At 40.5% G+C, this 26,812-nt stretch overlaps 1 protein-coding gene across 8 annotated transcripts in view; it reads right to left on the bottom strand.

Moving 5' to 3' along the window:
• Positions 1 to 26,812, bottom strand: part of LOC139766213 (DNA excision repair protein ERCC-8-like) — a 137,429-nt gene that overhangs the window by 89,452 nt on the left and 21,165 nt on the right. For 2 of the 8 annotated variants that reach the window (XM_071694551.1, XM_071694532.1), the window contains exons 2-3: positions 15,586 to 15,915; positions 7,383 to 7,638 (exon numbers count right to left, since the gene is read on the bottom strand). In XM_071694551.1, coding sequence (XP_071550652.1) covers positions 7,383 to 7,583 — 201 coding nt within the window. In that variant the 5' untranslated portion in view covers positions 7,584 to 7,638; positions 15,586 to 15,915. The other 6 variants (XM_071694568.1, XM_071694523.1, XM_071694541.1 and 3 more) reach the window with 5 other exon arrangements.

Here is a 26,812-nt window from a genome sequence, read left to right as displayed (position 1 = left end):
TTCAATTGGGAGGTGAGTTTGAATGGAGAAAAACTGGAGGAAGTGAAGTGTTTTAGATATCTGGGAGTGGATCTGGCAGCGGATGGAACCATGGAAGCGGAAGTGGATCATAGGGTGGGGGAGGGGGCGAAAATTCTGGGAGCCTTGAAGAATGTGTGGAAGTCGAGAACATCATCTCGGAAAGCAAAAATGGGTATGTTTGAAGGAATAGTGGTTCCAACAATGTTGTATGGTTGTGAGGCGTGGACTATGGATAGAGTTGTGCGCAGGAGGATGGATGTGCTGGAAATGAGATGTTTGAGGACAATGTGTGGTGTGAGGTGGTTTGATCGAGTAAGTAACGTAAGGGTAAGAGAGATGTGTGGAAATAAAAAGAGCGTGGTTGAGAGAGCAGAAGAGGGTGTTTTGAAATGGTTTGGTCACATGGAGAGAATGAGTGAGGAAAGATTGACCAAGAGGATATATGTGTTGGAGGTGGAGGGAACAAGGAGAAGAGGGAGACCAAATTGGAGGTGGAAAGATGGAGTGAAAAAGATTTTGTGTGATCGGGGCCTGAACATGCAGGAGGGTGAAAGGAGGGCAAAGAATAGAGTGAATTGGAGCGATGTGGTATACCGGGGTTGACGTGCTGTCAGTGGACTGAATCAAGGCATGTGTATGGGGGTGGGTTGGGCCATTTCTTTCGTCTGTTTCCTTGCGCTACCTCGCAAACGCGGGAGACAGCGACAAAGCAAAAAAAAAAACTAATATATTGCCAATTTTTTCATAACAGCAAAATTATAAGTTTACTGTGATGGCAGCTGTGTGGACATGTGAAAAATGTTCAACTCCTCTGCTTTCCTTCATCTCTGACATCATTCTTGTGAAAATTGGAGTCTGAATATGATGATTTTTTGACCAATAAACACTCAAGGTCTATTTTTCAACATAAGGCAAACACAAATAAAGATAAAGACACAATTAATTCCTACTGCTTGTTTGTTCTTGAATAAGTTTTATGACTGTTTCATTAAAAACATCTAACAAATTGTCCACTTTGTTACTTTCACCACAAATGCCTACTTTAGCCAAAATATCACTACAAGACCTGTCAAAAGTGAAATGATGAGGTATAAGACTACCAAATATGCATATGAATACAGTGATGTCAAAGTTAGGCTGAGACAAGGGGTTAATACCGGCAACACTGGCTCCAACTGTAACAGGAACACCCTCTGCTGTCTCCTCTTAATAACTTTTAATGCTGAAAGAGTTAATGTCCATATAATCACCCTCCATACAATCCAAAGACAGACCATTCATCAAGTAATAGGGGAGCATCTTCTGCTTGGTACCCTAAATCTTGCAAAAGCTACACAATTTTGTCCCTAAAAAACCATGAAAATGTGCTCTCTTTGGCATGGCTAAAGAATGACTCACAGTGAGAAGAAACAATAGTACACCGCCAACTCAGCAACCATCCAGGTCTGGCGGGAGGCCTTCAGACAAAGGCCCAAAACTCATTTTGGAGATCTGTCAAGTAAATTTCTCATCTTGAAAAGATCTACATCTAGAGGAGTTTAAAGAGAAATTTCCTCAAAGTTAACACAACTAACAAGTCACAATTGTAAACTGTATTTGAGGCATTGTTTCATCCTGCCCAAAGTCTGTGAAACTATGCATAAACTTAAGCCACAGCTTACCCCAGGTACCAGCCTGTCTCATTGATTCAATTTCCTTCCATGACTGGGCAATGCTGTGTAAAGCATTCACAATGTCATAATTCCTTAACCACTCCCGGACCAAAGGTTTACCCTCCCCATATGCAATTTTGAGGATTTGCCAGAATGCCTTCATCAGGTGATATGCCTTGAAGGTGGTAATCAGGCCCTGATCTATGTATTTAAGAAGGTTGTCCGTCCTAACATGTGGACAAATACCTGGTGCACTGTCAAGAGGAAGCAATGCTTTATGAGCTATATCTTTCAAGTACAGTGGCACCCTTCCACTGGAAAGAAAGAGGCAGTAAACCAGTCATTAAAGATTTTCTGGATAACCCAAGCCTTGGAGTTAGAATGCCAGATCATAGGAAACAATGATTTTTTTCATAGCCCTCAACTGCCTGAGGAAAGCAGTGGTTCCCAGCCTTTTTAATGTGATGGCCCAATACAGCTTATCTGAAGAAATTGCAGCCAACCTATGAGAGAAATTCTATCAACATTTGTATATTTCATGAGAAATACAGCTTATCTGAAGAAATTGCAGCAAACCTTTCAGAGAAATTCTATAAACATTTGTACATTTTATGGGAAATATTCATGCTAATATGAGTTAATATTAAACATACAATAAAAATGAAATACTAAAACATCCTAAAATTATATTAATAGTACACTGAAGTATCATACAGAACCATAAACATGGTCATTCAGACATGATCACATATAGTACTGAATTCATGCTATCCCCATGGCCTATCCACAAAATTCACCATGACCCACTGGTTGGGAACCACTACCCTAGGATTTTCAGAACAAAACACAAGTATGGGTTTAATTTCAGTCCCCCTCAACATTATCTCCCAATTTCTGTGTCAAGTAATCTTTGCCTGCCTTGAATCCAAGAGCCAATGAATGTTCTTGACAGCATTCTTTTTGAAAATAACCCAGTTTCATCTACTTTAACTATATGTTGAAGGTTGTAACTTTCTTCCTTTCTTTCAATGCTACAGATACCATTATGCTACCTCAGCATCAACACTGGCTGCCTTGCTGAACATATGTAAGTTAGAGAAATTGTGATCCTTTTTGAACTTAAAAGAAATTCCTCCCCCTTACTTGACTTGCTATTTCACTCTTTGAGTCATTACATAATGAATTTCACTTCCATATGACCAGTTCAGGCATGGGTGCGTTACTTTAATTCTGGTCTTCAATCCAAGCACTAAAGAGGTTTTCAGCCTATCTATCATACTGCTCCTATTCCTACTCATTAAAATAGCACTTGACAGACTGACAGACAAAAAGCTTGAACTTATTCTATCTTGACATTTCCTTACAGTGGTTGTGCCTCCCTTAGCAAGTTGAAATTTCCTGCCAGCCACAATGAAAAGTCTGCACTTACTTTCGTTGTACATATTACAAGGTAATGGGTTAGCAGTTACAAACCATGGCATGCCATGCTGTCCAGGAACTGTGTCTGTTTACATACCATCCACTGGTGCCAGTTGGTGGGATATGAACTGAATCCCAGTGAAGTAGTATTTTGCAGTAACATCATTGAAGTATGCATGATGATGTAAATAATTCAAAATATTCTAATATATTTCATCATTAAGAGCAAATTATGTAATACAATGAAAATACAAAGGTAACAGAGTGAGTGGGACCCAAAGAATTCACTATAACCAGAAATTTCTGACCAGTATTAAACATCCTAAGCACCTCTGATTTGACTTCAAAAGTAATCACTTTACAACCTGCAATCTTATGAGTATCTTAAACATTCCTTTCAGACATGCTGAAATACCTAAAGTCACTGTGTATGCAATTAATAATGGGTAACAGGGAACACAAATGAACACATTTTGCTAACTGCTGGAACAAAAATTGAATTTTGCTGTGACACAATCAAAATATATATTATTAAGTACACAAATACCTAAAATCATGATAGCATACATCATTATTAATGGAAAACATTCTTTCAGACATTAAAAACATAAAGGTAAAAATTTTTATTTTTTTCAGACTTACATGTCAAAGGTAAGTCACAGAGCAATATACCCTGATTCTAAAGTGTTGTAAGCCTGTCTATCTATCTATCTAAATCTTACATCTCTGATGCCCAAGCAAACTGAAAATATTCCAACTAGAGGTCTTGGTGTACATGTTTTCCTTCTATTATTCACAATCTTCTAGTGTCTTCTAAATCATGGTTGCTCAACTGGCAAGCTTAAAAATCATATTGCATTTTCAAATGATGTAACAACTTAATTTTCACCCACTTTTGAAATCAATGAACATTTATAAGCAGTAATTTTGGTAATTTTGGATGTTTTGGCTCTGAGTAAAACGAAGCTAAAGGGTAAAGGGGAAGAGTGGTTTGGGAATGTCTTGGGAGTAAAGTCAGGGGTTAGTGAGAGGACAAGAGCAAGGGAAGGAGTAGCACTACCTGAAACAGGAGTTGTGGGAGTATGTGATAGAGTGTAAGAAAGTAAATTCTAGATTGATATGGGTAAAACTGAAAGTTGATGGAGAGAGATGGGTGATTATTGGTGCATATGCACCTGGGCATGAGAAGAAAGATCATGAGAGGCAAGTGTTTTGGGAGCAGCTGAATGAGTGTGTTAGTGGTATTGATGCAAAAGACCGGGTTATAGTGATGGGTGATTTGAATGCAAAGGTGCGTAATGTGGCAGTTGAGGGAATAATTGGTATACATGGGGTGTTCAGTGTTGTAAATGGAAATGGTGAAGAGCTTGAGGATTTGTGTGCTGAGAAAGGACTGGTGATTGGAAATACCTGGTTTAAAAAGCGAGATATACATAAGTACACGTATGTAAGTAGGAGAGATGGCCAGAGAGCGTTATTGGATTATGTGTTAATTATAGGCGCGTGAAAGAGAGACTTTTGGATGTTAATGTGCTGAGAGGTGCAAATGGAGGGATGTCTGATCATTATCTTGTGGAGGCGAAGGTGAAGATTTGCAGGGGTTTTCAGAAAAGAAGAGAGAATATTGGGGTGAAGAGAGTGGTGAGAGTAAGTGAGCTTGGGAAGGAGACTTGTGTGAGGAAGTACCAGGAGAGACTGAGTACAGAATGGAAAAAGGTGAGAACAAAGGAGGTAAGGGGAGTGGGGAAGGAATGGGATGTATTTAGTGAAGCAGTGATGGCTTGCGCAAAAGATGCTTCTGGCATGAGAAGCGTGGGAGGTGGGTTGATTAGAAAGGGTAGCGAGTGGTGGGATGAAGAAGTAAGATTATTAGTGAAAGAGAAAAGAGAGGCATTTGGACGATTTTTGCAGGGAAAAAATGCAAATGAGTGGAAGATGTATAAAAGAAAGAGGCAAGAGGTCAAGAGAAAGGTGCAAGAGGTGAAAAAGAGGGCAAATGAGAGCTGGGGTGAGAGAGTATCATTAAATTTTTAGGAGAATAAAAAGATGTTTTGGAAGGAGGTAAATAAAGTGCGTAAGACAAGGGAGCAAATGGGAACTTCAGTGAAGGGGGCTAATGGGAAGGTGATAACAAATAGTGGTGATGTGAGAAGGAGATGGAGTGAGTATTTTGAAGGTTTGTTGAATGTGTTTGATGATAGAGTGGCAGATATAGGGTGTTTTGGTCGAGGTGGTGTGCAAAGAGAGAGGGTTAGGGAAAATGATTTGGTAAACAGAGAAGAGGTAGTAAAAGCTTTGCGGAAGATGAAAGCCGGCAAGGCAGCAGGTTTGGATGGTATTGCAGTGGAATTTATTAAAAAAGGGGGTGACTGTATTGTTGACTGGTTGGTAAGGTTATTTAGTGTATGTATGATTCATGGTGAGGTGCCTGAGGATTGGCGGAATGCTTGCATAGTGCCATTGTACAAAGGCAAAGGGGATAAGAGTGAGTGCTCAAATTACAGAGGTATAAGTTTGTTGAGTATTCCTGGTAAATTATATGGAGGGTATTGATTGAGAGGGTGAAGGCATGTACAGAGCATCAGATTTGGGGAAGAGCAGTGTGGTTTCAGAACTGGTAGAGGATGTGTGGATCAGGTGTTTGCTTTGAAGAATGTATGTGAGAAATACTTAGAAAAGCAAATAGATTTGTATGTAGCATTTATGGATCTGGAGAAGGCATATGATAGAGTTGATAGAGATGCTCTGTGGAAGGTATTAAGAATATTTGGTATGGGAGGCAAGTTGTTAGAAGCAGTGAAAAGTTCTTATCGAGGATGTAAGGCATGTGTACGTGTAGGAAGAGAGGAAAGTGATTGATTCTCAGTGAATGTAGGTTTGTGGCAGGGGTGTGTGATGTCTCCATGGTTGTTTAATTTGTTTATGGATGGGGTTGTTAGGGAGGTGAATGCAAGAGTTTTGGAAAGAGGGGCAAGTATGCAGTCTGTTAGGGATGAGAGAGCTTGGGAAGTGAGTCAGTTGTTGTTCGATGATGATACAGCGCTGGTGGCTGATTCATGTGAGAAACTGCAGACGCTGGTGACTGAGTTTGGTAAAGGGTGTGAAAGAAGAAAGTTAAGAGTAAATGTGAATAAGAGCAAGGTTATTAGGTACAGTAGGGTTGAGGGTCAAGTCAATTGGGAGGTAAGTTTGAATGGAGAAAAACTGGAGGAAGTAAAGTGCTTTAGATATCTGGGAGTGGATCTGGCAGCGGATGGAACCATGGAAGCGGAAGTGAATCATAGGGTGGGGGAGGGGACGAAAATTCTGGGAGCCTTGAAGAATGTTTGGAAGTCGAGAACATTATCTCGAAAAGCAAAAATGGGTATGTTTGAAGGAATAGTGGTCCCAACAATGTTGTATGGTTGCGAGGCATGGGCTATGGATAGAGTTGTGCGCAGGAGGGTGGATGTGCTGGAAATGAGATGTTGGAGGACAATATGTGGTGTGAGGTGGTTTGATCGAGTAAGTAAGGTAAGGGTAAGAGATATGTAAGGAAAGAAAAAGAGTGTGGTTGAGAGAGCAGAAGAGGGTGTTTTGAAATGGTTTGGTCACATGGAGAGAATGAGTGAGGAAAGATTGACCAAGAGGATATATGTGTCAGAGGTGGAGGGAACGAGGAGAAGTGGGAGACCAAATTGGAGGTGGAAAGATGGAGTGAAAAAGATTTTGAGTGATCGGGGCCTGAACATGCAGGAGGGTGAAAGGCATGCAAGGAATAGAGTGAATTGGAACAATGTGGTATACCGGGGTCGATGTGCTGTCAATGGATTGAACCAGGGTATGTGAAGCGTCTGGGGTAAACCATGGAAAGTTCTGTGGGGCCTGGATGTGGAAAGGGAGCTGTGGTTTCGGTGCATTATTACATGACAGCTAGAGACTGAGTGTGAACGAATGGGGCCTTTGTTGTCTTTTCCTAGCGCTACCTCGCACACATGAGGGGGGAGGGGGGTTGTTATTCCAAGTGTGTCGAGGTGGCGATGGGAATGAATAAAGTCAGACAGTATGAATTATGTACATGTGTATATATGTATATGTCTGTGTGTGTATATATATGTGTACATTGAGATGTATATGTATGTATATTTGCGTGGGTGGATGTGTATGTATATACATGTGTATGTGGGTGGGCTGGGCCATTTCTTTCGTCTGTTTCCTTGCGCTACCTTGTTAACACGGGAGACAGCGACAAAGCAAAATAAAACAAATAAGATTTTCAATCAAAGATATTTACAATAAAATACAAATTACCTGTTCCTTCTCTTCCAATGTAACATCAGATAAGGTATGACTTGCAGCAAGACATGTTTTAACATGCGATCTGTACCGCCAACTTGACAATTGACCAAGGCGCACCTTCTCCAAGTTTTTCACAGTGCCAAGATTAACATCACTTGGTTTAAACCCCCAGAGCTGTAACTCTGGCAAGTCACTGAAGTCCTCACGTAACATACCTGCAGCTGCTTCTAGTGTAATTTGATCCTAAGCAATATGGCACATACATCACCTGAAAAAGAATTCACAGCTTTGATATATGAACTTCACTTCGTATAGTGTAACCAGAGGTCCAACTTCACATTTCAGAACACACAGATAAAAAATATGCATTGTTAATCAAAACAAAGATCGGTGTGAGGATCATCATCTTTTAGGGATAGCAATTTATGAAATAAAATTTGGCATACAATGGAATGCTTTCAATTTTTTGTCATATCTGGTCATCCAAAGTCATATGCCTTAGATGTAGATGTCATTTAGCTTAAAGGAATCTGAGAGAAATTAATAAGGGAAGTGGTACACAGTCTCCAAATGGGTAAATCTGATGAGTTAAATATACAGAAAAATGTTTACTATTTCCACACTTCTAATCCTGACCCTGTGCTGACAGTTAAATCTTGCAGGTAGTAGTTTATCAACTCCATCCAGTAATATCTAAAATCTATGAATCCTGTGCAGAATTTCTACAAGAAACTCTTCATACTGTGATTATTTTTGGTAAAGCTGTCACATTATGTTCAAATGTCTACCATAAAGCATTATTTGTTTAGATACTGTGTTGATAACACTTTCACTTTCAAATACAAGCACAATACAGATACAGCAATATATCAGAGTTACCCTTATTCCAGCGTATCTCTCCCTGCTATATCTTTCCCTTCCAGTTCCTTTTTCAGCCTCCCATCCTCAAGCCAGAGCACACAGGTGAGTCTTGGAATCATATAAGATATTAATAATTCACTGGAGATGTACATGTAATGTAAAAAGTTGGTTTCTGGCTTGTGAAAAGTATGTTTTTTAAGCTAAACCCTTCACCTGCTCTCCATCATGTAGTCACTGTTACAAAGAGTGAGGTAAGCAAACACATAAAGATAACAATACCCATAAATATCAATAAAATAAAGAAAAATATTATGTATTCTGGAGAGCTGCATGGAAAAATCAAGGAAGTCTCAATTTCATCAATAGATATGCTCTTGAAAATTGGAACTTAAGTAATGTAAGTACTAGAGAATTGAGGGTTTCCTTATCAATAAGACAGAACTGAATGTTACACCAGTGGAAAGCTATAGTACATAAGAACCAGAAAAGACAAAATACTTTAATGTATAAACTAAACAATGAATCCTATAAATAAAAACAAAAAGTAATAAACTTTGAATCCAGATGCAGTCTTCTCTTCACAAGAAATGTACATTCTTGAAAGCACATTCTTGAAAGCCTTCTCTCCTCAAACAATCTGGACTTGTCCACATTAAAAATCCTTTACAGACAAAGACTAACTTCCAAGTTATTGTCTTGAGGGTTCCCAGAAAAATTTTGGCAGCAATGACTTCAACAAAAGCAGCCTTACCAGCCATTTGGTTATTGTGGCATTTCCTGAAATTCACAAACCAACCAGAACTTGCTTGAAAGGTCTTCACCACTCCTTCTTTATATGCCAAGTCACTCTGTTCCTCGTGCGCCTTTCGCCCTCCTGTATGTTCGGGCCCCGATCGCTTGAGGTCTTTTTCGCTCCATCCTTCCACCTAGAGATAGGGGAGAAAGAATACTTCCCATGTATTCTCTGCGTGTCGTAGAAGGCGATTAAAAGGGGAGGGAGGGAAGCTGTAAATCCTCCCCTCTCATTTTTCTAATTTTCCAAAAGAAGGGACAGAGAAGGGAGCCAAGTGAAGATATTCTCCCTAAGGCTCAGTCCTCTATTCTTGGCACTACCTTGCTAATGCGGTAAATGGCGAATATGTACAAAAATGGGGTGAATGTTGGGGTGAAGAGAGTGGTGAGAGTAAGTGAGCTTGGGAAGGAGACTTGTGTGAGGAAGTACCAGGAGAGACTGAGTACAGAATGGAAAAAGGTGAGAACAAAGGACGTAAAGGGAGTGGGGGAGGAATGGGATGCATTTAGGGAAACAGTGATGGCTTGCATGAAAGATGCTTGTGGCATGAGAAATGTGGGAGGTTGGCAGATTAGAAAGGGTAATGAGCGGTGGGATGAAGAAGTAAGATTATTAGTAAAAGAGAAGAGAGAGGCATTTGGACGATTTTTGCAGGGAAATAATGCAAATGACTGGGGGATGTATAAAAGAAAGAGGCAGGAGGTCAAGAGAAAGGTGCAAGAGGTGTAAAAGAGGTCAAATGAGAGATGGGGTGAGAGAGTGTCATTAAATTCTAGGGAGAATAAAAAGATGTTTTGGAAGGAGGTAAATAAAGGGCGTAAGACAAGGGAACAAATGGGAACGTCAGTGAAAGGGGCTAATGGGGAGGTGATAACAAGTAGTGGTGATGTGAGAAGGAGATGGAGTGAGTATTTTGAAGGTTTGTTGAATGTGTTTGATGATAGAAAGGCAGATATAAGGTGTTTTGGTCGAGGTGGTGTGCAAAGTGAGAGGGTTGGGGAGAATGATTTGGTAAACAGAGAAGACGTAGTAAAAGCTTTGCGGAAGATGAAAGCCAGCAAGACAGCAGGTTTGGATGGTACTGCAGTGGAATTTATTAAAAAAGGGGGTGACTGTATTGTAGACTGGTTAGTAAGGTTATTTAATGTATGTATGACTCATGGTGAGGTGTCTGAGCATTGGCGGAATGCTTGCATAGTGCCATTGTACAAAGGCAAAGGGGATAAGAGTGAGAGCTCAAATTGCAGAGGCATAAGTTTGTTGAGTATTCCTGGGAAATTATATGCGAGGGTATTGATTGAGAGGGTGAAGTCATGTCCAGAGCAACAGACTGGGGAAGAGCAGTGTGGTTTCAGAAGTGGTAGAGGATGTGTGGATCAGGTGTTTGCTTTGAAGAATGTATGTGAGAAATACTTAGAAAAGCAAATGGATTTGTATGTAACATTTATGGATCTGGAGAAGGCATGTGATAGAGTTGATAGAGATGCTCTGTGGAAGGTATTAAGAATATATGGTGTGGGAGGCAAGTTGCTACAATCAGTGAAAAGTTTTTATCAAGGATGTAAGGCATGTGTATGAGAAGGAAGAGAGGAAAGTGATTGGTTTTCAGTGAATGTTGGTTTGCGGCAGGAGTGTGTAATGTCTCCATGGTTGTTTAATTTGTTCATGGATGGGGTTGTTAGGGAGGTGAATGCAAGAGTTTTGGAAAGAGGGACAAGTATGCAGTCTGTTATGGATGACAGGGCTTGGGAAATGAGTCAGTTGCTGTTAGCTGATGATACAGCGCTAGGGGTTGATTCGGGTGAGAAACTGCAGAAGCTGGTGACTGAGTTTGTTATAGCATGTGAAAGAAGAAAGCTGAGAGTAAATGTGAATGAGAACAAGGTTATTAGGTACAGTAGGGTTGAGGGACAAGTTAATTGGGAGGTAAGTTTGAATGGAGAAAAACTGGAGGAAGTGAAGTGTTTTAGATATCTGGGAGTGGATTTGACAGCGGATGGAACCATGGAAGCGGAAGTGGGTCACAGGGTGGGGGCGAAAGTTCTGGGAGCGTTGAAAAATGTGTGGAAGGCGAGAACATTATCTCAAAAAGCAAAAATGGGTATGTTTGAAGGAATAGTGATTCCAATAATGTTATATGGTTGCGAGGCATGGGCTATAGAAAGAGTTGTGCAGAGGAGGGTGGATGTGTTGGAAATGAGACGTTTGAGGACAATATGTGGTGTGAGGTGGTTTGATCAAGTAAGTAATGAAAGGGTAAGAGAGATGTATGGTAATAAAAAGAGCGTGGTTGAGAGAGCAGAAGAGGGTGTTTTGAAATGGTTTGGGCACATGGAGAGAATGAGTGAGGAAAGATTGACCAAGAGGATATATGTGTCGGAGGTGGAGGGAACGAGGAGAAGTGGGAGACCAAATTGGAGGTGGAAAGATGGAGTGAAAAAGATTTTGTGTGATCAGGGCCTGAACATGCAGGAGGGTGAAAGGAGGGCAAGGAATAGAGTGAATTGGATCGATGTGGTATACCGGGGTTGACGTGCTGTCAGTGGATTGAATCAGGGCATGTGAAGAGTCTGGGGTAAACCATGGAAACCTGTGTAGGTATGTATATTTGCGTGTGTGGACGTATGTATATACATGTGTATGGGGGTGGGTTGGGCCATTTCTTTCGTCTGTTTCCTTGCGCTACCTCGCAAATGCGGGAGACAGCGACAAAGCAAAAAAAAAAAAAAAAAATATATATATATATATATATATATATATATATATATATACTAATATATATATATTATTTTTTTTTCTTTTATTATACTTTGTCGCTGTCTCCCACGTTTGCGAGGTAGCGCAAGGAAACAGACGAAAGAAATGGCCCAACCCCCCCCCCCCATACACATGTATATACATATGTCCACACACGCAAATATACATACCTACACAGCTTTCCATGGTTTACCCCAGACGCTTCACATGCCTTGATTCAATCCACTGACAGCACGTCAACCCCGGTATACCACATCGCTCCAATTCACTCTATTCCTTGCCCTCCTTTCACCCTCCTGCATGTTCAGGCCCCGATCACACAAAATCTTTTTCACTCCATCTTTCCACCTCCAATTTGGTCTCCCTCTTCTCCTCGTTCCCTCCACCTCCGACACATATATCCTCTTGGTCAATCTTTCCTCACTCATTCTCTCCATGTGCCCAAACCACTTCAAAACACCCTCTTCTGCTCTCTCAACCACGCTCTATTTATTTCCACACATCTCTCTTACCCTTACGTTACTCACTCGATCAAACCACCTCACACCACACATTGTCCTCAAACATCTCATTTCCAGCACATCCATCCTCCTGCACACAACTCTATCCATAGCCCACGCCTCGCAACCATACAACATTGTTGGAACCACTATTCCTTCAAACATACCCATTTTTGCTTTCCGAGATAATGTTCTCGACTTCCACACATTCTTCAAGGCCCCCAGAATTTTCGCCCCCTCCCCCACCCTATGATCCACTTCTGCTTCCATGGTTCCATCCACTGCCAGATCCACTCCCAGATATCTAAAACACTTCACTTCCTCCAGTTTTTCTCCATTCAAACTCACCTCCCAATTGACTTGACCCTCAACCCTACTGTACCTAATAACCTTGCTCTTATTCACGTTTACTCTTAACTTTCTTCTTCCACACACTTTACCAAACTCAGTCACCAGCTTCTGCAGTTTCTCACATGAATCAGCCACCAGCGCTGTATCATCAGCGAACAACAACTGACTCACTTCCCAAGCTCTCTCATCCCCAACAGACTTCATACTTGCCCCTCTTTCCAAAACTCTTGCATTTACCTCCCTAACAACCCCATCCATAAACAAATTAAACAACCATGGAGACATCACACACCCCTGCCGCAAACCTACATTCACTGAGAACCAATCACTTTCCTCTCTTCCTACACGTACACATGCCTTACATCCTCGATAAAAACTTTTCACTGCTTCTAACAACTTTCCTCCCACACCATATATTCTTAATACCTTCCACAGAGCATCTCTATCAACTCTATCATATGCCTTCTCCAGATCCATAAATGCTACATACAAATCCATTTGCTTTTCTAAGTATTTCTCACATACATTCTTCAAAGCAAACACCTGATCCACACATCCTCTACCACTTCTTTTTTTTTCATACTTTTCGCCATTTCTCACATTGGCGAGGTAGCGTTAAGAACAGAGGACTGAGCCTTTGAGGAAATATCCTCACTTGGTCCCCTTCTCGGTGCCTTCTTTTGGAAAATAAAAAAACGAGAAGGGAGGATTTCAAGCCCCCCGCTCCATTCCCTTTAATCGCCTTCTACGAAATGCAGGGAATATTTGGGAAGTATTCTTTCTTCCCTATCCCGAGGGATAATATATATTTATTTTATTTATTTTGCTTTGTCGGTCTCCCGCTCCTGCGAGGTAGCACAAGGAAACAGACAAAAGAAATGGCCCAACCCACCCCCATACACATGCACACACACACACACGTCCACACACGCAAACATACACACCCACACATCCCAACATACACACATATATACACACACAGACAAACACATATACACACATGCACACAATTCACACTGTCTGCCCCTACTCACCCCCATCGCCACCCCGCCACACACGGAATAACATCCCATTCCCCCCTCATGTGCGCAAGGTAGCGCCAGGAAAAGACAACAAAGGCCCCATTCGCTCACACTCAGTCCCCAGCTGTCATGCAATAATGCCCGAAACCACAGCTCCCTTTCTATATATATATATATATATATATATATATATATATATATATATATTTTTTTTTATTATACTTTGTCGCTGTCTCCCGCGTTTGCGAGGTAGCGCAAAGAAACAGACGAAAGAAATGGCCCAACCCACCCCCATACACATGTATATACATATGTCCACACACGCAAATATACATACCTACACAGCTTTCCATGGTTTACCCCAGATGCTTCACATGCCTTGATTCAATCCACTGACAGCACGTCAACCCCGGTATACCACATCGCTCCAATTCACTCTATTCCTTGCCCTCCTTTCACCCTCCTGCATGCTCAGGCCCCGATCACACAAAATCTTTTTCACTCCATCTTTCCACCTCCAATTTGGTCTCCCTCTTCTCCTCGTTCCCTCCACCTCCGCCACATATATTCTCTTGGTCAATCTTTCCTCACTCATTCTCTCCATGTGCCCGAACCATTCCAAAACACCCTCTTCTGCTCTCTCAACCACGCTCTTTTTATTTCCACACATCTCTCTTACCCTTACATTACTTACTCGATCAAACCACCTCACACCACACATTGTCCTCAAACATCTCATTTCCAGCACATCCATCCTCCTGCGCACAACTCTATCCATAGCCCATGCTTCGCAACCATACAACATTGTTGGAACCACTATTCCTTCAAACATACCCATTTTTGCTTTCCGAGATAATGTTCTCGACTTCCACACATTCCTCAAGGCTCCCAGAATTTTCGCCCCCTCCCCCACCCTATGATCCACTTCCGCTTCCATGGTTCCATCCGCTGCCAGATCCACTCCCAGATATCTAAAACACTTCACTTCCTCCAGTTTTTCTCCATTCAAACTCACCTCCCAATTGACTTGACCCTCAACCCTACTGTACCTAATAACCTTGCTCTTATTCACATATATATATATATATATATATATATATATATATATATATATTTATTCTGGGCCTTTGCTTATATCACAAGAATGCTGATGGGAACATTTTCACTAGTTTGGTGTTCAATCTATGTCCTTAATATCTGTTCCATTCTCTCCATAACTGAACTTTGAGAATAGGAGATCTCAGATACACTGATTAATGTTCCACTTTTGGCTCTCTCCTTAATCTTCTCTGTATTATCACAAATTTTCCATAGAGTAGATTCATGAAGTCTAAAGGCATGCTTACTATCAGCAGTTAGTTCACCTCTCTACAATGTTTGAGTACATCCATCTTAACATCAGTGGTGATAGCCTTATGCTTCTTAGCACCACTGGTATCAAAAGAACTTACAAGATGCTTTGGTGGCATGATGCAAGGGTCAACACATGGAACATACAGTATGCTGCAGCAAAAAATACTGTAGCACTCTGTAACTACAGACTGCATACATGCCCTGTATACATGTGCTCCTCTCACGGCGCTGGCAATGCCACCTCACCATGCTGCCAGCCCAATGATGATCATATTATTCAAAACTTAAGCCTGCATGAATCAAAAAAGGTGTAAATGGACCATGTGTATTACTCTAAACATCAAAAATCAATTACACATAAACTGAGAGTTACCTGTATACTCAAAACCAATATCATACCCACACACTAAACCATAACCAGACTTTCTCACTTATGACATCATTCGGCCAGAGCTTCATTGTATAGCCGTTCTGCCATTCAGTCTCAAACCTCAACGGTCATCAGGAGAAAATCCAGAATTATGCACTTTTACCACAACATCATGAATGAAAAGAGGATTAAATTAACAGAAAAATACCTGAATGTACCAATGCTAGATGAAGAAAACATTATGGTACTATTATTCTATGCTAAGCATGAACTCCTATGAGATTCTTTTATTTGTTGAGGTCTTCATTTGGCTTTATCTTCTCAGGGCCACACATCTTTATAGGGAACACTGCTCATCAAATATCTCTTGGGAAAAGTCATAGTGAGTTTCCAAATCCCTTTATATCTGTTGAGCTTGCAAGACATGTTGGATAGAAAGGCTTTAATTGTGGAATACATTCTCAACTTGTGCACCCCACAGTAAATTCCTGCTTGGCTGATCTTGACAGTTCTCCAGATCAGCTGTGAATTCTTGACTCTATAAGAGTAGGGGATCGAAGATTAATGGAAGAAAGTTAATTATAACACTGATTGTATATTCAAATTACTGCCATTATATCGAACTGAAAAAAGCATATCATATCAACGAAACTTCCAAGCTTGCACCATGAAAGGTTTCCTTCCAATTGGAGCAATTTCACATTCTGCTAAATTATGAAGGATTTGAAAAACATTATCAAATGATGAATCCTAGCTAACACAAAAAATAACTTGTCTCTCCAGTGAGAATAATTTAACGATCCTATGTCCAGTAAACAGCCTTATCAAAAATATTGTGTATATTAAAGATACCAAAAATGGATTTAAGTAAAGCAAAATTCTTTAGTTTTCAGTATATTGAAATCATATTCAACAACCAAACCACTTTCCCACTAACCAGTTTCACCTTACATGAAAACATCCCTAACATTCTTAAAGATCTCTTGATAAATCAATAACATGCCGTAATTTCATGGGCTCCACCAGCACTGCCCTGTATAACAAAACAGTAGTTATTTGTAAAAGAATACCTTATCAATCTGTAATTCATATATCTACAATGCATAATCCAACAAGGTTTAAATATACATCAGGGCTTCCACTTGCAACATTTTAAATTGCATCATCTTGGACTCACAACACTTCTGAATTAGGGTACTTTGTATTGACATGAGACATATTTCCCTCGACTCTGAACAATCTGAAAAAGAGAATTTTTGCCGTGGAAGAGAAAAAAAGGTAAATGGTATATTGCTTAAAAAGAAGGTACCACTAGAAGTTTAGCAAAGGAAGGAAAAATAAGTGTAAGTGGAACATCAAAAAGTTGACAGGAGAGCAAAGAAAGAGTAGAGGAAGATTTTGAAAGAAAACTGAGCGAAAAGTTTAAGAAACATTACAAAAAACTGTACCGAAAGGAGGCAAAAAAGAAGAGATGAATGTAAAAGTGGAAACATTAATGTTAGAAGAAAGGAAGGGAAGTTGCTGAAGCTAAAGGTGGAAGTGATAGGAAGATGGAAAGAGTATTTTGAAAAGCTGATAAATGTGGGAGAATGTGAAGTAACAAATGTTACAAGCATGAGTATGGAGGATGGAAGGAAAAGGATACAATTGTAGGGGCCCATAGGATAAAGAAAGGTGAAAAGGGTGAAAATGAGGCTGCAGGTAGGAAAGGCAACTGGAGTGAATGAACAACAGCTGATATATTGAAGTATGGAGAAAAAAGTGTGATAAAGAGGATGCATATGATATGTAATTTAGTATGGACACAGGGTTGTACCTGAGGATTGGGCAAAAGCTATTATTGTTCCTTTATTCAAAGGAAGAGGTGCTAAGGATGCATATAGCATTTACAAGGGAATACGCCTGACAAGTATGACAGGAAAGGTGTATGCAAGTGCTGATTGACACAGTGATGGAAGTGACTGATTAAGTGTACAGCAAGGGGGTTTCAGGAGAGGTAAAGGAATGCGTGGATCAGATTTTTTTGTGGCTAAATTGACTGTGCAAAACAATTTGGCAAAAGGTAAGAACTTACATTGAGCTTTTATGAAACTGGGGAAAGCGTATGAGAGTCAAGGGAAATGCTTTATGGGATGTGTTAAGTATAAAGGGGTAAGGGAACAAATGCCATATGGTGTGAAAGCCTTTAATTGTATAGCAAATGCATATGTACAAGCGGATGGAGAGTTGAGCAAAGTTTTTGGTACAAATGTGTGTGGGAGGCTGGGATGTATGATGTCATCATGGCTTTTCAACATATAAATGGATGGGGTGAAAAGAGAGAGGAAAGCAAAACTGGAAAAAGGGGTACAGAGATGGTGGTGACTGTGAGGATGGGTGGCTAGTGACAAGCCCATTTGCAGATGATACTGTGTTGTTTGCTGAAAGCGAAGAGTAGTTGCAGAAGGTTGAAAGTGTGTCGCATGATGTAAGCAAATGTACATAATTGAAGTTAATTGTGAGAAAAAGTAAATTAATGAAGTATGAAAGGAAACAAAGCGAAAGTATTGATTTGGGAAAACCCTTTAGAGTGAAAGAAGAAAGTGCACTAAACTGTTTTACAGATCTGGGGTTAGAAAGACTGGAAGAGGTGAGGTGAATTTAAGTATTCAAGAGCTATCTTGGTTTAGTTTGGTGATATACAAGGAAAGATATGGGAGAGCAGTACATGGCAAAAGAGTCATTGGATACCTTCACTGAATTAAGAAAGGTAGATGTGTAAGTATGGAAATGAAGAAAAGATTAAAAGTCCTCCCGACACTGACCTATGCAGCTGAAACTAGGACAAGGAATGAGTCACAGAGAATGGAGAATGGAGAAAGATATGAGAGGATGTATGAGTGATCTAGTATGGAAGGTAATGATAAGGGAATTAATTGTGGAGTGGTAAAGTGGGTGAAATGTAATACTTTAAGATGGTTTGGACACGTAGAAAGAAAGCAAGACGGGGAGTTTAAAAGAAAATTGTGTGGTACTACAATTAAAGGGCTTGGAGTGAGAGGAAGACCACGTGTGACACAAGGAAACAGAGGGGAAGAGTACTGGAAGGAGAGAAATGGTGGATAAATGTGTGAAATGGTGTATGCGAGAGAGGCATTAAGGACTTCCACTTGCTACATTAAGTAACTTCATATGCCCATATATTTATTGTACCATTCTCCAGATCAATAAATCCTATAAACATTGAGAAGAGTGTACATTTCTAAAATTAATCAGTTTAACAAATAGCAAAGTTAGTTGACAAAACTAACCATGTACTCTTTACTTGGTATTTCTGAATCTTTAGCAGTCAACTGATTTGTTAGTGTTATATGAATTCTATTGATAACTCATCTGTGAATACTAGAAATGTTTAAATGAATACAGATATGCTGAAAGAGGCAATAACATTATACAGTGGAGTTTTGCAAAAGTTCAGTTTTATTAATGCTCTGGACATGCTAGTTTTATCACTGTGATCAAAAGAAATTTAAGACAACTACATATTCATCAATTTGCCTTACACCCTTCTAGTAGTAACTATATACACTCAATAACTAAACTTTCATAAGATGAGAGCTACAGTTATCTCTGGTGTGCTTTTTAAACTGAAAAAGAAATGTATAGCATTCACAAGCAATCCTAATGCATCATTTTTGTATCAAAAGTAGAGTAGGTGAAAAGTAATACTTTGAGGAGGATTAGGAATGTGCAAATAATGCAAGATGGTTGGCTTACAAAAAGAGCATACAGTAGTATGATTAAAGAGGTCAGTATGACAGGAGGACCACCTGTGACATGGGGAAACACAGTGGAAGAGTTCTAGGAGGAGAACATTGGGAGAAGAATGTGTGGAATGATGTATGCAAGAGAACACGGATAAGTGGAGACTTTCTTGCTGTTTCCACCCCTGGTTCAGTCCACTGACAGCACATCAACCCCAGTATACCACATAGTTCCAATTCACTCGCCTACTTAAATGTCTCTCATCCTCCTGTACATTCAGGCCCCAATTGCTCAAAATCTTTTTCACTCCATCCTTCCACCTCCAATTTGGTCTCCCACTTCTTCTTTCCTCCACCTCCTCTTTGTCCTTTCCTCATTCATTCTCTCCATATGTCCAAACCATTTCAACACACCCTCGTCTGCTCTCTCAACCACACTCTTTTTATTTCCACACATCTCTCTTACCCTTTCATTACTTAATCAGATCACCTCATACCACATATTGTCCTCAAACATTTCATTTCCAACACATCCACCCTCCTCTGTACAACCCTATCGAGAGCCCATGCCTCGCAACCATATAATACTGTTGGAACTACTATCCCATCAAACATACCCATTTTGCTCTCTGAGTTAACGTTCTGTCTTTCCACAGATTCTTCATTGCTCCCAGAACCTTCACCCCCTCCCCTACCCTGTGACTCACTTCCAAGGTTCCATTCTCTGCTATGTCCACTCCCAGATATCTAAAATACTTCACTTCCTCCAATTTCTCTCCATTCAGACTTACCTTCTATCTAATTTGTCCCTCAACCCTACTGAACCTAATAACCTTGCTCTTATTTACATTTACTCTCAACTTTCTCCTTTCACCCATTTCTCCAAATTCAGTCACCAACTTCTGCAGTTTCTCACTTGAATCAGCCACTAGTGCTGTCTCATCGGCGAACAACAACTGACTCACTTCCCAGGCCCTCCCATCCCCAACAGACTGCATACTCGCCCTCTCTCCATAACTCTTGCACTTACCTCCCTAACCACCCCATCCATAAACATTTTAAACAACCATGGAGATATCACAAACCCCTGCCATAGACCAACCTTCACTGGGAACCAACCACTCTCTTCTCTTCCTACTCGTACACATGCCTTACTCCCTTGATACAAGCTTTTCACTCCTAGCAGCTTACCTCCCACAACATATACTCTTAACACCTTCCACAAAGCATCTCCAACCATATCATAAGCCTTCTCCAGATCCATAAATGCTACATACAAATCCATCTGTTTTTCCAAGTATTTCTCACATACATTCTCAAAGCAAACACCAAATCCACACATCCTCTACTACTTCTAAAATCACACTGCTGTCCCCCAATCTGATGCTCTGTACTTGTCTTTACCCTCTCAATCAATACCCTTACATATAATTTCCCAGGAATACTCAACAAACTTATGCCTCTGTAATTTGAACACTCACCTTTATCCCCTTTGCCTTTGTACAATGGCACTATGCATGCATTCTGCCAATCCTCAGGCATTTCACCATGATCCATACATACATTGAATATCCTTACCAACCATTCAACAACACAGTCATCACCTTTCTTAATAAATTCTACTGCAATACCATCCCGGCCAGCTGCCTTGCTGGATTTCATCTTCCATAAAGCTTTCACTACCTCTTCTCTCTTAACCAAACCGTTCTCCAAGACCCCTCTCACTCTGACCACCATCCTGGCCAAAACACCCTATATCTGCCACTCTATCATCAAACACATTCAGCAAACCTTCAAAATACGCACTCCTTCTCCTAACTTCATCACAACCTGTTATTACTTCCCCACTTGCCCCCTTCACCGATGTTCCCTTTTGTTCTCTTGTCTTATGTATGTCATTTACCTCCTTCCAAAACATCTTTTTGTTATCCCAAAATTTAATGATACTCTCTCACCCCAACTCTCATTTGCCCTCTTTTTCAACCCTTGGACCTTTCTCTTGACTTCCTACCTCCTTCTTTTATACATCTCTAGTCATCTGCACTCCTTCCTTTCAAGTATCGTTCAAATGCTTCTCTTTTCTCTTTCACTAACAACTTTACTTCTTTATCCCACCACTCACTACCCTTTCTAATCTGCCCATCTCCCACCTTCCTCATGCCACATGCATCTTTTGCACAAGCCCTCACTGCTTCCCTAAGTACATCCCATTCCTCACTCGCTCTCCTCACATCTATTGTCACAGTCACCCCTCTTGGGGATGGGGTGTACCACTGCATGCCTCCAAGAAGAAGGCAAAGTTCTGGTTTCTAAAAAGACGTGGAAAAGACAAGCAATCACAGGTGCAAGCTCAGAGGCACACTCTTTCAGTAAACAGGAATGGATGCTAACAAGACCATAAGCTTTGCTTTATTTTTTTACAGAGTGAAGTGTTTTTTGGACAGTTTGAAAAGAGATTATAGGAAGGGATATAAGATTAGTCAGGGGGTGAAAGAATGTTTGAGTCATCCAAAGTAGAGTTAGCATAGAAACAAGAATCAAAGAAAGATGCTTTGTCTTCAGGAGAGACAGTTATAGTACTATCTGAATCTATAATGAAGGAAAGGTAGAGACGGATGTTGTTAGCAATGTCCTTAGCAAAAGACCAGAAAGACCTATCAGTGAATGACAAGGAGGGGTTATCCTACTTTCTATGAATAAAGGAATGTTTATCTCATGGATACCATATTTACGATGATCATGGGTAGTGATTAATAATGAATGAGAGTCAGGGGAAGGTGAGATTTTCCAAGCCCCATATGCCTAATCCTAAGCCTCAGAACAGGAACAGAAGAATCAAGGATTGGAAGAAGAGCTTGTCTTGGAGGGAAAGGGTATAAATGCGTCCACTCTCACAGAAATAACTTCCACTATGCACTTGGCAGAGATAAAAGGATCACCACATAAGAAATAAAAATTTACCTAAGGACACTCAGAAATTTTTTTTGCAAGTTATTCCAGTCAGCTTTGTTGAGTTTTTTCTATGTTGAAGGCTCCAGTCACAGACAAAAGTCCACATCAAGGCCAGGCCTTTCTTGAAATATAGGGAGAATTAAAAAATGGAAAAAGAAACGACAAGAGAAAGTGTTTATGAATTTTAGTGGAAGTGAAAGACCTGTCTTTTGAAATGAGCCAGGTCATAGATATTGGAAAAGACATGAGGAGGTAGAAATCCAAAGCTTAGATGTGTGAGGAAAGAAGCAGGTATCAAAATGACCCACCCTTGAGTTGCCAATGGCCGCACAATAATCATGTGATGCAGCAGCTTACCGAGTATTGCATGGTCTAGCTAGTGGTGGGGGCACACAAGAGGCCAGTTCTCGGGAGCAAAAACCAAAGTAATACCTATAGAAGAGGGAGAGTGAACCAACATTGCGAAGCAGGGCAAGGAGTTCAAGTTTAGAAGTTAGCCTGAGACATTTTTTCAGTTGGATTGCTTTCGACTCAACTCTGTCAAGTAAGCATACAGAGTTAGAACCACATCAAATGTGAGAGCAGCACTCCATACAAGGACAAATCAATCCCTTGTATAAATGAAGCAACTGTTCAGAAGTTTCAACGTCTAAACAGGACACCCAGTTTCTTAAAGACAGACTAGCTATTCCTGTAATGTGGGAGTTTCCATGAAAAGTTGATGTTACAATAATACCAAGTATGTTCACTGAGTTAAGGAGGAATTACAAAACCATTAAAAACCAAAGGACATATGAGAATTTTGAGGAGTTTTTGCTAGAGAGATGGGAAGATATTGGGTCTTGGAGGCACTAAATTTATCAAGATTTTATGTCTACACCACTAAGATATCCTGTCCAAGTTTGAGTTTATTGAGGAAGCTGTGTCAAGATGAGATACAGATTGAGTGAGACAAGAGGGAGCAAAATTAAAGGATATGGACGAATGCAGAACTGAGTCATCAGCATATGAGTGCATTGGATTATTTGTGGAGAAGAAATTGTTGAATAAAAGAAAAATTGTAGGGGAAAGGACAGAACCTTGTGGGACACCACTGTTGACCACAGAGAGACTGGCTGAAGAGGAAGCTAGATATGAAGGAGCAAAGTGAGGGAGGGAAGCTAAAAGAGAGAAGATCAGAGATGAGACCCCAATGCCACACCCTGTCAAAAGTCTTAGATATGTTAAGGGCAACTACACATGACTCCCAAGAATCTTTCAAGGATGATGACCACACATTAGTAAGATGGAATAGAATATCACCAGTGGATCTCACCTTACAGAATTTTGAGGTGCTTAAGGATATGGAAGTTGAGGAGAGATTCAAAGACTCTGAAAATGGTAGACATCAAAGCAATAGGACGATAGTTGAAGGGATTAGAACAGTCACCCTTCTTAGGGATGGGATGTATCAATGCATGCTTCCAAGGAAAAGGAAAAGTTCTGGTTTTTAAACAGACACAGAACAAACAAGCGCAGGTGCAAGTTTAGAGGCACACTCTTTCAGTACACGAGGATGGATGCCATCAGGACCATAATCCTTGCTTATGTCCAGAGACAGAAATGCTTTTCAGATAGTCCGATAAGAGATTACAGGAAGAGGCATTGGATTAGTAAGAGGAGCATCAAGAGGTGAAGGAATGTTAGAATCATCCAAGGTGGAGTTAAAGGAGAAACAGGAACCAAAGAGAATTACTTTGTCTATGAGAGACAGTTATGGTTCTATCAGAATGGAAAAAAGAAGGAAAGGTAGGGAGAAAGACACTGTTAGAGATGCCCTTAGCTAAAGACCAGGAAGATCTATCAGTGGATGATGAGGAGAGGTCATTGCACATCCTTTGTATAAAGGAATGCTTCACCTCATGGATAATGAGCTTGCAGCAATCACAGGCAGTGTTAAAAGCTGAATGGAAGCCTGAGGAAGGAGACTTTTTCCAAGCCCAGTTTGCCTGATCCCTTGCCTGAATGGACTCAGATCAGGAATGATTGAATCATGGATTGGATGAAGAGGTTGTCTTGGAGGAAGAGGGGATAAATGCTTCCATTCCTGCAAGAATAACCTCTGTTATGCATTTGGTGGAGACAGAAGCATCACCACAAAGAGACAGTAACTTACCCAAGGAGAGTCAGATAAGAAGTCATGTAAGTTATTCCAGTCAACTTTGTTGAGGAGCCAATATTTACACTTAGAAGGGGCTTCTGGAGGAAGAAGTGCTGTTAAAATAGATACATTTATGAGAATGTGATCAGATGATCCAATTGGGGGTGAGATTGTGTATTTACAGCGGGATGGACTAGAGGTGAAAGCAAATTCAGAATATTACGAGAGTGGTCACAGCGGTCAGGAATATGGGTAGGATGGGAGATAATTTGCTCTAAACCACTGAGAATGAGAACATGAGGGCTTCAATCCATCTACCATCAATATGGAGGAATTCAACCATTCCGTATGGTGAATGTTGAAATCAGTGAGGTAAAGATCTCAGCTCACAGGTGAGAGGATGTCACAGTCTCATGGCAGGAGTTTAGATAGTTGATTAAGGAAATAACATTTGTAGAATTACAAGATAAGCGAAACTGAGGAAAAATGTGGTAGCAGGGAGATGAGTGCTAATATTTACATTTAGAAGGGCTGCTGGAGTGGAAAGTGCCATTAAAAATTACAAGATGAATTTATGAGAGTGTGATCACAATCTGAAGAACCAATTGAGGGCAAGATTGTGTAGTGGATGTGGAGCAAAAATTAGATACAGAATATTAGGAAAGTGGTCACAGTAGTCAGGAATACTGGTGGGGTGGGAGAAATTTGCTCTGGATCATGGAGAATGAAGAACATGAGGACTTCAATTCCCCATCATCCATAAGCGAGGAATACAATCATTCCCTCCAACAAACAATGAATTCCCCCAAGTACAGGATCTTGGCTTGCAGTGACAGGATGCTATAGTCTTGTGGCAGAATTTAGATAGTCAAAGCAAGATATAAAATTTGCACAATTAGGGGAGCAGTAGGTAAAACAAAGGAAAAGTGTAGTATTTGGGAGACAAACACTGAGCCAGACAACATCAGAGTTTGGGGGCTTTAGGTCCTCAAAATGAGCAACAGATAAGTTCATGTTAGAAAAGGAACAGACACCACCTCTGGACTGGAATCGTTGGTGGAGATTATAGTTGGATATAAAAAAGGGGTGAGAAAAATTAATTCTCTCTTTTTATGTAGAATACTGTTACTTTTTGTTATAAATTCTTGATAAATTTATTAGAGAAAGAACAGTGTTTGCAGAAAAATCTTGTCCATCCTCATATACTTTCAAAGACAATACATGGCTAAGGTTTATAGCAGGTACAAGCATATGATGCTCTCACGGTGAAACCATCATAAATCTGGTCACTGAAATCAGTCTTTCTAATGGTGTAAGCTTCAGGCCATCTTTGCGGATGGATGTTCTTTCTTTGCTCCTCCTAGCCAGCACTTCATTTTGGGAATTTCACTTCTAGGAGCTGTATTTCTTCCACCTGTGCTTCATGATGGTTGGCTCTTACCTTTATAAGGGGAAAGCTTGAATTCTTGCCAGGAAGCATGAAAATATGGATAATGTGAGATTTCTTAGGCAGCTGCTTGCCAGTACTTGTGGCCTCCCTAACAATGTCATCACATCAACAAAACCATCCCTAGATGCCCAAGAAATACGCCTAGATCTACAGATAACCCCTTAAGGCAAAAAGCCATCCAAATTTTCAAGGCACATTCTCTCAAAGAACCATTCAACAATGCCTGCAAAAGAACCTTCACATTCCCTCAGCAAGCCAGATGCCAAAACCAAGCTTATGAAGCAAATGAAATGCAAACAATTTGCATTGGCTTGCATGAGGAAATACCAGGAGAGACTGAGTACAGAATGGAAAAAGGTGAGAACAAAGGACGTAAGGGGAGTGGGGGAGGAATGGGATGTATTTAGTGAAGCAGTGATGGCTTGCGCAAAAGATGCTTGTGCCATGAGAAGCATGGGAGGTGGGCCGATTAGAAAGGGTGGTGAGTGGTGGGATGAAGAAGTAAGATTATTAGTGAAAGAGAAGAGAGAGGCATGTGGACGATTTTTGCAGGGAAATAATGCAAATGAGTAGGAGATGTATAAAAGAAAGAGGCAGGAGGTCAAGAGAAAGGTGCAAAAGGTGAAAAAGAGGTCAAATGAGAGTTAGGGTGAGAGAGTATCATCAAATTTTAGGGAGAATAAAAAGATGTTTTGGAAGGAGGTAAATAAAGTGCATAAGACAAGGGAACAAATGGGAACTGCAGTGAAGGAGGCTAATGGGGTGGTTATAACAAGTAGTGGTGATGTGAGAAGATGAAGAGAGTATTTTGAAGGTTTGTTGAATGTGTCTGATGATAGTGTGGCAGATATAGGGTGTTTTGGTCGAGGTGGTGTGCAAAGTGAGAGGGTTAGGGAGAATGATTTGGTAAACAGAGAAGAGGTAGTAAAAACTTTGTGAAAGATGAAAGCCGGCAAGGCATAAGACAAGGGAACAAATGGGAACTGCAGTGAAGGAGGCTAATGGGGTGGTTATAACAAGTAGTGGTGATGTGAGGAGATGAAGAGAGTATTTTGAAGGTTTGTTGAATGTGTCTGATGATAGTGTGGCAGATATAGGGTGTTTTGGTCGAGGTGGTGTGCAAAGTGAGAGGGTTAGGGAGAATGATTTG

Source organism: Panulirus ornatus, chromosome 4 (assembly GCF_036320965.1).
Source record: "Panulirus ornatus isolate Po-2019 chromosome 4, ASM3632096v1, whole genome shotgun sequence".
Taxonomy (NCBI): domain Eukaryota; kingdom Metazoa; phylum Arthropoda; class Malacostraca; order Decapoda; family Palinuridae; genus Panulirus; species Panulirus ornatus.
Note: the sequence above shows the minus strand (reverse complement) of the source record. Positions and strands in the feature narration are given on the sequence as shown.